Genomic DNA, 10393 nt, shown 5'->3' with positions numbered 1-10393 from the left:
ATATATATATATATATATATATATATATATATATATATATATATATATATATATATATAAACCTATAATTTGTCAGAGTGGCGATGAAAGAAAGGGCATTGTGGATGGGAGCTGGTGGATTTGCTGGCAGCAGTCTCTTAGTCAGCAGCGGCGCCACAAAACCTTATGAAAAATGCTGCTGTGACAGAGCGTGTGTGTATAAGCGTGTGTGTTCATCAACAACCTACCACAGATCATGCCCTGAACAAAGAGACAAGTCTGACACCTAGAGGGGGGTTTCATGTTGCATCTTAGTGATTGTACTTCATAAAGCTGCGTTTCCTCCTCAGCTGTTGTTTCATAATGTGACCGAATCCACTTTTGTGATGCATTTTTTTTTTATGTGCCCTGTAGAAGTATTTGTACCTCTTAAAATTTCAAATTTTGCAACAAAACATAAACTCATTCTATAATTATGATTTTATTTGATAGATTAACATAAAACAGTATATTATTGTGGTGTGGAAGAAAAGGAGAGGGTGGTTTGAAAATATTTTTTTCAAATAAAAAATCGAAACGCTTGCATCAATTTTTAATCAAACTCCCTCGGTCCAACTTTCCTAACTGAATTTTGGTTTGGTCCATTATTTTCTTTTTGCAAAATAGCTTAGACTTGGTCAGTTTTGATGGATAGCATCAATTAAACCCACATTTTATTAAAAAAAAAAAACTTTATTTCGAGAAAATACACTACATAATTGTGTTGCTATCACTTTAGAGGCTACTTAGTTTTGGCCACTGAAATTAGGGGTAAATCTGTTTACATGCTGTGATGCATGTGACTTTTGGAAAGTAAAAATTAGGAGTAAAAATAAAAGCATAGTAGATAAAAAAATAAGTAGATGTAAAAAAAAAGAGCATAATAGAGCATAAAATAAGAGCAATAGGAGTAGTAAAAATTAGAGCATTGCAGAGGTTTCTCCTTCTACTCCTGAACACTTTACTGTCACACTGAGTTATACTTCAAGACTGAAAGGTGGAAAATAGTTCAAAATAGTCTTATTTGTTTAATCCTTTTAGTGAACTTTTTTTGTCTAGAGCAGGGGTCACCAACGCGGTGCCCACGGGCACCAAGGGGCCCTAAAGGACCACATGGGGTGCCCTCTTCGTCTTCTGAAAATAGAAGAACTCACTCAGTGGGTTAAGTTTAATTTTTTTTTATTCTGTTGCTGCTTTTTAATCATTTATGTACTATTTCATCATATTTCAGTGGTTTCAAAATGACAATATTAAAAAGAAAATTAGAAATGAATAAAAGAATTAAATAAGAATAAAAATGACTTTTTATGGATGAGATTTACTGTAGGTGAACAGTGATCCCTCCAGTTCATAGGTCAGTATTGGTAGCCCTTCCTATGACTCAGTAGCCATGAAGTAGCCCTCAGCCTTAAAAAGGTTGGTAACCCCTGGTCTAGAGATGAAGAGGTAATGGCCACAAAGATTGTTGTGTAGTGCTGACAGAGAAGCATGCAGTGTAGCCTTCCTCTCAGTTCAGTCCAAGAACACCACCATGAATGAACCTCCGCAAAGTAGAACAACTTTGTGGGGCATTTGGAACACCCAATCTATCCACTAAACTATGTTCTTCCCATAAGTCATTAACATAACTTTTAAAATAAACACCCAAATTGATCCTTATGTCTTTTCTTGGGCATTTTCTTTGTGCCAAATCAACTTTAAGAAGTATTTTTCAGCATTAAGACACAGAGGAGCTCAACCTCTAGGATTGTGCAAACCTGATGAGCAATAGTGAACTAAGCATGCAGGCTAAAGAAGGTTAGCACTTCCAACGCAGATAGAAGCTAAATTTATAGCACCGGGGGAACAATAAAGGGATCTGATTTCTTAGTCTCTGGCACCACCACAATTAAAGGCTAAAAACAAAACCAGGCAAAGCCTCATTGCAAACAGTTAGACTTAAAATGTTCAAGTACTTAATCCTTTCTAGGAATGTAAGCAACATTTTTCATACAAAAAAATCTACATAATCTTAGCTGGATATTTAGACCTGAAGGAAAAAAAAGAACGGTTGGATGAACAACCAAATGAATATATAGATTAATCTTTCAGACGGTGGAAAAGGAATACGAGTCGGGAATATATTCATATCTGAAAAATACTTTTCCTGGCCGTGTGGGAATCCTGCTGCACTAATACCGGGAGCAAAATAAATGGAAACCAACTCACACCTCCAAATTTAATAAGTAGACATGTCAGGTTTGATGGTAAACATTTGACTTCCCTTTTTAGCCTCTGCCATAAGCAAATTAAATTGTCATCCTGTTTCAAGAATTAAGCAAAAGGAAGGTTTTGATGGCTTTAAGCAGCTCTAACTACATCTGAACAGAGGAAATAATACTGCAGTGAGTTAATCCCTCACAGAGGAGATATCCATGAATATAAAGCTTTGCAGGGTGTTAAGAGTCTTAATGCCTTTCAAAGCAACTCATGTTTGAAATGATACTGAGACCTTATTAAAGGGTCTAGAAGATGTTGTTTAAAACTATAAAAAAAAAAGGTTCAAGTCCAAGTGTTTTGGAAAAAAAGTTGTCAATCAAGCTCCCCGACTTATTCCATCCTCTTCACAAAGTAACTACCCATCTGCATAAGAGATTAAAAAACACTGTAAGGGTTTGAAGCAGATAAAGCTAAGATTTTATCGTGATCAAACACGAGGCTCATGTTTTAATCGGGTATGATCAAAGAGGTTTTCTGAACCACAAGAGAACGGGCCATCAAACAGGCAGAGCGCCTTTCAGAGCCATGGAGACATTAGTGACTATCAAAGTCAATCCTCGTCACACAACCAAGTTTGTATAAAATTAAAGAGACACTCAGGGCTGACAGGTGTATCTGAAAACACTTTATTAGATGCTTTTTATTTTAACAGCCTGCATGTTTGGTAGTGAAAGGCCTCTTACAGTTAATGCAAACCACAAACATAAATAAACATGATAAAGCTGGAAAACCAAAAAACACAAATGACCTCAGCTGACTGTGTTCATACAGACTGATTCTTCTGCTGCTTCGCCGTCTGTGTTCGTGGTACAAAAAGCAGTAAAAACAGTGTTCTTAATAAAAAAAAGCTGATAAAACAAGTTCTAAATAAACTTCCCAGATTTTTTTTTTTTTATGAGTAAATGCATACACTTAGGGGAGCAGGAGAATTTCCTCCTTTCTTGTCCTGTTCTAAGCTCAGCAAAAGAATACAGTTGCAACATTTTTAACACTTCTATTAACATTTAAAAATGAATTATTTTACTTCAAGACAGAAAAAAATGGAAAAATGTAACCAAAAGGTAATGGCTTCATTTAGAAAAATCTGGAATATATATATTTTTTTTAATAACCACATATCCCCTTTTAGATAAGAAATTGGCAGGATAAGAAGCACGACTTGAGAAGTATGACACATTATTTGCATATAAAACAAAACTTCATTTTACAGGTTTTAATTTTAGTTATTTATAAGCCTAAAGACACTTAAATGACAAATCAGACCAACCAATTGTGAGGCCTAATTAAATTAAAAAGCTGTAGAGTCCAACTTGGATTTTAACTGAACCTTTTCCTGATTTTATTGATGAATTGATTTTTGAAGATTATCTTCTCCTTTTACTGTGTGCATAATAAATTCAGTCGGAAATATTTGAAAAAAAACAAACAGAAATATTTAACTGTCACATTAGGGTTGTTTAATACCCATCTATACTATATTTTGTATACACAAGTGTAAACAAAATGAAGTGTATACAGTGTATACCAGAGCGTCATTGCAGGCAGTTTGTAAAAAAATAAGTGACCATGTCCTAGTACCCAATAGTTTCTCAATAATTTGAAAAGGTTAAATAGCACCAACGTTGAAAAAGCTTAGCTTTAAAAAGCTCTTATTTCATTGCTTCTTTATTTTTTGTGTATTTAACTTGAAATCCTGTAAAGTTTTATGAAACACAGCTTCAACTCCAGCATCACTTTTCGCCCATGTAATTTGATAATGTTAAATATGCAGTTTAGAGGGAATTCTGCAGAAAGAGTTTTACCTCAAATATCAAATTAACCACTGCTACAAAAGGTATGGAAATGTTGCAATGACTCAACTTCATATCATGCTACTCCATGCAGAGACTCTGCCTGCACTGGTGAGGATTCACCCACCTCAGCATGCTAAACGCTTGAAACAACTGAAATAGCGAGGAAGTCTGATTTATTTTCTCTCTACACCAGCAAAAAAGAAATCTGTAAAGGACAAAGACATAGCATTGGTCTAGAATCTAAACTTTTCTTTTTCTGGTACTTAACTCCACAGAAAAGATAATTTCTTAATGTCTTTCTCTATTAGAAAAAAAAATAAGGTTTTAAAATTAGAGTTGAAATCAGATGTTTAAACAAATCGGAGGATTGGATACTTTTTCCTTGCTTTGCCCCAAAGAAACCTAAAAACTTCAAACATAACAGTTTTTTAGTCAAACATCAATCTGCCGTTTGCAGAGGGATAAGATTTGAGAAACTATAAATGAATAAACAACTCCCAGGATATTTTTTTAAAGTACCAACAAGTCACTTCATTAACCTAAAAGCAAAGTAAATAAAAACAGATTGAGTTTAGGGGTAAAATATTTTCTCAATTTGACCTCCAGATGTTTGTGTTTATGAGTCTCCAGCTTGTAGGAAAACAAGTTACCTTTAAATAATAATAAATAAAGTCTTAACACATTTTCTATTTTGCTTTTTTTGACAACTTCAGACAAAACATGAGGAAAATAATCCCTGAAATAAACCAAAAGAACAATCAAATGGTTTTCTTAGGCAAGTGGTTACATGTAACTTGGCAAAAATGTTAAATTTGTTATCACATATATAGCAACATCTCCAGTGTGTAAACAAACATGACTGAATTTCTTTATTCTCACTGTGGCTCAGTTCAAGTTTAAGCTCTAAGCTTTAAGGTTAATAACAACCAAAAATACAAAAGGTGTACAGTATTGTTCTGGAAAAGCTCAACCATGTGGCACATTTCTAAAATATAGAAAATTCTACTTTACAAAACATGAGATTAAAGGTTGGATTAAATGTAGATCTGTTCAGATGTTTTTATAAACTCAGGGGCATGAATGTCAGAACGTAGCAATTTGAATACATGAAAAAAAAAAAAATGAATACACAATTTTTATGTAAATTTTCTCTAATCCAAACCAGTTCAAATGAATTCATAAAATTTCTTAGCAAGGTTTCTGGTTGGGGCAACATTGACAGTTTATTTCCACTGGAACTGACCAGGCTTTTAACCAAGTATGACATTAAGGCAAAACCCATAAACGAATCCTATAAATAGGCAGTTCAGATCTGCATCAGGATCATTTCACTTTTGCAACCTTCTAATCTAATGTTTAAAGCTTTCCTGACTAAAATTAAAGCTACCTGACTTGAAAGACGTGTTTAGGATGTTCAAGAGCAAAGGTTGCCTGATATGAAGAAGGCATTTGAAAATTTTTCTGTTGCAAAATCTTGCAATTCAGGACTGTTGTCCCTTTGTGATTTATTTGTTTTAGCACTAAGAACATACAATAAGTTTTGGCTTGAAAACAATATGCAGTGTATCCTTGCATCTATTAAAAAAAAAGCAAACATTGGCATTCAGGATTTGAAAGCAAGGTCAAAATAAAATCTCCTTCCAAACATTAAATCAGAGAAATGATTCCAGATGGCGACATTGCGTGCTGTAATACTGAAACATTGACTGGTATTTGTTACATTGTGTAGCTCCACCAGGAACCATAGAGGTTAAAGGCAATCTTTGCTACATTACAAAAAAAAAGAAACTGGAACACTGGTGTGGGCATTTACAGTCAAGCCAGATTGTCAAGCCGAGAAAGAAGCTTGAGTCCTAACATCCTCACCTGCAAGCTTAGCTAAAATCCAGATGCCCAAATGGACAAAAAAAAAGACCAACCAATTAGGCCCCACTTACATAAGACATGTTTGAAGAACACTGTTCCTACTGTCAGGCATGAGGGTGGCAGCATCATACTGTGGGGCTGCGTTGCTGTAATTGCTCTAAAACCATATTCTTAAACCTTAAATGCAAAGCTAGCTCTTTTAGACCTGGGCAGTAATGGATCGCATGCCAGAAAATTACTTCAAAAACTCATCAAATCAGGTTTAAACATGGAGGAAGTTTCTGGAAAAGCTTCATCAAAGCCCAGAGATAAAAAAAAGAAAATGTACCATCTTTAATATAACTCAACTTTCCTAATTTGGCTGAGAAAGGTTGTCAAACAACCAGGGAAAGATATTCTACACTCCGCATGCAGTCAATTAGAAGGAACATTTAACCACATAAATGTTAATTGAAGGTAAACCTTAGTTTATAGTTATCAATTCTGAACCTGTTGTTTGAATTAGAGAAAGTTACACCAAAACACCAAAAATAATAATACATGGGTGTTTGTTTAGTCATCCACCCTAAAGAAATGCTAAAAATGAGTGTATAAAAAAAAAAAAACTTCTGACTGGGACTATTTAATCTTAGGGAAATCAAAAGGTATAGGTCCACACCACACCGCATTAGTAAATTAATCAAAGTGCTTCAAAAAGGAGGAAAGGAGGGTAGAGGAAGAACAGGAATACCATGAAAAAAAGCGACTCAGAGGGCGAGAGAGGACATATAAAGGTTATAAAGATGAACAAAAATTCTGAATAAATTCTGAATAAATCAGAAGAAGCTTGTGGTTGACCCTTTTTAGATCCCATTCATCCTTTGTTAATGTAGGTTTATAAAAAGCATAATTTAAAGCCTGGAAAACATCTGAGGGGAAGAGAAAAACCAAACTTAACAAAAACCAGATGGAGTTTTCTTCCGATCCAAACGTTTGGTTCCACCTCTCAGACAGGAGAGGGAGGAATCAGCCCACAGAGACGCTTCATATCGTTCCACATTTAGAGGAGCAACCCCACCCAAGTGCTCTGATCGCCCGCTCCGATGACTGACGTCGCTGAGTCAAAGGCGAGCAACGAGGGGCTTCTGAGTGGGCAGTTTTCCTCCTGTAGAAAACAATGATAAGATTTGTTAAAGACTTTGCATTCTGTGCAACAAAGTTCTTGCTGAAAACTTCTCTCACCCAGAGTGTCTTCCAAAGAATTCACCATCACCTTGTTGACCTTTAGAGCCGCCGGCCCCCCTCTTCTGGAGCAAATAAACAATAAAGCGATTGGTTAGTCTCAATATAATCTAGAAATTAAAATCCAAGACTCGTATTTTTAATTAACCGTATTTTCACAACTATAAGGCACATATAAACGTCTTTTTTTCCCTCAAAATGTGCGCCGCACCCTATAGTGCGGTGTGCCCTATGTGTGTTGTTACTGCGGACGTTTGAGACCACCATGAGAACGTTAAAGGGGGAAGTGTGGCTGAGGGAGTTGAATGTAAGGAGACAAGGTAGTTTTTTGCCATGCATCACCATTGCTGTTAATCTGTGACTCCATGCGTGCCCATCGCACAGCCAACGTGAAAAACATGGTGAAACAAATGAACGCTGTGCTTGCTGTTATTACGGGAGGTCTGACAAAGGAACTTCATACGCTCGACATCGGTGTGAACCGGCCGTTCAAAATAATGCTACGTTCACGCGTCTGCTGCTTCATTTTTGCTGCTTGTACCAGTTAGTTCTGACGCGCGGCTGAAGCAGCTTTGCTGCTCTGGCTGCACAGTGCAAAAGTGTGTCTGACGGGCGTTGTGCGGAGCTACTCTATCCTTTCTTTGCCTTGCAGCTATATTTGCTGTGATAAGCGGGAATAAAGTAGTTTTAATATGTTTTTAAGTGAGAAAATACACCTGAAAACTTCCTCATTGCAGTCAGTTCATCCAGATTACGATCCTGCCTTCTAATATTTGTTCTGTCGGAGCCGCTCAGACCCCCACATACCGGCGGCAGCCTGTGGCCGAGTCGCCTCCTCGCAGTTCACAGCGGCGGCTGGTAGGTGTTTTTCATCTAAATAATCTAAACTGCAGGCACCAGAATAATAAAAGGGAACATATTCTGCAGGCAAATTTCTGCATTTTAAGTTAATTTATGCGTCAATAAACTGTTTAAGAGGAGTGATCACAGCTCTCTGTGTCATCTGCGATGTGTCTGTCTCACGGCCAGCTCCCAGGTTTGATTAATACTTTGTAATAAATANTCAGCAATGAGGGAAAAAACTCATAATCATAACAGCAAAAAAATACCCTTTATTCACACTTTTTACATTGAATTTGTGAATTTCTTAGAATTTACGTTTCACTGCTAAAAAGGAGTCCCAAAAAAAACAAGATAAAACACAATAAATCTGATGGGGAAAAATATTTAAAAACAAGTAAATAACAAAAAATCAGGTCATGGAGAAAGTTAATAAAAAAAAAGTAAAGTTGTGCACTAAAAATAAGAAATTACCACCTAAAAGAAGCTAAAAGATCTAACATTTCCAAATCCTAGATGTGCTTTCGGTTTTTTATTTTTGAATGAATCAAATCATTTGCAGTTATTAAGTTTACTACTCTACCAATACTTACCTTAATCACAACTAACAAGTAAACTTTCTAAGCAATGGGATGATTTTGTTGAATCAGGAAAAACCAGATGATTAACGTCCAACATACCCTCTGAGTTTCTGAACAGCTCCGAGTCTCAGCAAAGCAGCTAGAGCGTTCTTCTGGAGGTCCGATGATAAAACTTCTGCATATTTTAATCTCCCTAGATGACACAGACACGAAACCCCTCACATTCAATCACAGCGCCAAATATATCTGGAATAAATGATATCAGAAAATAAAGAACAAAAACCTGTTAGAAGATGTTTGATGATGAACTTCCGAGCAGCGGGAATGAAAAGTTTGTCGGTCAGACCTTCTGTAGCCTCGCAAAGAAACCTACAAACCATCTGGGAGACAGATAAAAAAAAAAAAAACTGAAACCACAACTATTAAAACTGTTTTCTCACATCAGCTCCAAATGCCACTGCATCTCCATCCAAGCATTACACAGCAGGACGCTGTCTGTGCAACAAGCACTTTGACTATTAGGAATACCCCAGAGTGGTGCATGAGCAAAGTGTGAAAAAAACGGACATGAAGTGAAAAAGTTCTGGGGAGAAACGGCGGCCTTTTCTACCCCACTAACTGCTTCTCCCTTAATATCAAACTGCTGTTACTGAAAGACGTTACTTCAGAGTCTATGGAGGAGCGGAAAGCACCAGAGAGACTGAAAATAGAAAGGCATGTGGAGTCATGTGATAAAACCTGCAGAAATCTCTCTGTGTTGGATAATTACATCCAACATTCAGCTTTTATTTATATATCAAACGAAAAGATGCTGTGATTTTTTTTTGTTTGACAAAAGACAAATGAGCTATAGGTGCATTTATAATACAATAAAAATAAATAATTAAATAGACTGAGATTCACTACTTTATTGTCATATACACTTCAGTGGACGCAACCAGGGTCTATAACACGGACATCATGAGTTCTCAGGTGAATATATGCGCTATTATTTAACTTCACTATAACAACGTAGACTTGGCCAGCTGGCATGAACTTTATGTCACACTTGACTCTATTAGCTCCAAAACCTTTTTATGCAATCCAAAGTTAAATAATTATAATATTATACTATTTAAACGTTATTGAACATTTCTCCTATAGGGCTTGGGCGTCATGACGTAATTACTTTGTGTGGCCGCTATGGATGGGCGATATGTTATCGTGTGCAATATATCATCAAAGAAATTCCTCACGATAACAATTTGTCATCTCGCGATAAAAACAATAAACTCCCGCCGGTGACGTATACTGCGCGTGACACACCTGCAGTCCAACTCACGTGCGAGCCATGCGCAAACAACAAGACGTGCCCCAAGACCTGGTTCCTAAAAGACGCTCCAGCTCCGTTATCTGGAACTGGTTTGGATTTAAAAAGTCTGATAGGGAGCAGAAAGTCGTAATATGCAAAGTTTGCAGACAACCTGTGACGACAAAGGACAGCAACACTACCAATTTATTTCACCACCTAAAACACAAACACAAACCGGAATATGATGCTAGTCAGAAGATGCGCTGCGAGGCAGCAGAAGCCTCGACTTCGAAAACTTCTGTTAAGAAACCGACTTCCACTCAAACAAAACTTGCCGACGCGTTTGCTCATTCCACACCATATGACAGCCAAAGCAAGCCATGGAAAGAGATAAACAGAGGCCGTTTTTGCCTGGCTAAAGATATGTTTTTATTTATTTTTTTATTTTATTTATTTTCACAGATCAAAATAAAAACTCAGAATACACCAATAGAATAAAATAAAAAAATAAAAAATGTGATGGA

The 10393-nt window shown here is 36.4% G+C and overlaps 1 protein-coding gene across 1 annotated transcript in view; it reads right to left on the bottom strand.

The window, feature by feature from the left end:
* Positions 1-3724: 3724 nt before the first annotated feature.
* The window catches only part of gnpat (glyceronephosphate O-acyltransferase), a 21582-nt gene continuing 14913 nt past the window's right edge, over positions 3725-10393 (bottom strand). Inside the window, exons 14-17 of the mRNA XM_015371754.1 lie at positions 8862-8958; positions 8678-8771; positions 7158-7222; positions 3725-7080 (exon numbers count right to left, since the gene is read on the bottom strand). Of these exons, the coding sequence (XP_015227240.1) occupies positions 7037-7080; positions 7158-7222; positions 8678-8771; positions 8862-8958 (300 nt within the window). The 3' untranslated portion in view covers positions 3725-7036. The remainder of the gene's footprint in view (positions 7081-7157; positions 7223-8677; positions 8772-8861; positions 8959-10393) is intronic.

The sequence above is a fragment of the Cyprinodon variegatus genome, unplaced genomic scaffold (genome assembly GCF_000732505.1).
Source record: "Cyprinodon variegatus isolate N-32 unplaced genomic scaffold, C_variegatus-1.0 Scaffold64, whole genome shotgun sequence".
NCBI classification, from domain to species: domain Eukaryota; kingdom Metazoa; phylum Chordata; class Actinopteri; order Cyprinodontiformes; family Cyprinodontidae; genus Cyprinodon; species Cyprinodon variegatus.
The sequence above is the reverse complement of the archived record's forward strand: the minus strand, read 5'-3'. Positions and strand labels throughout refer to the sequence as shown.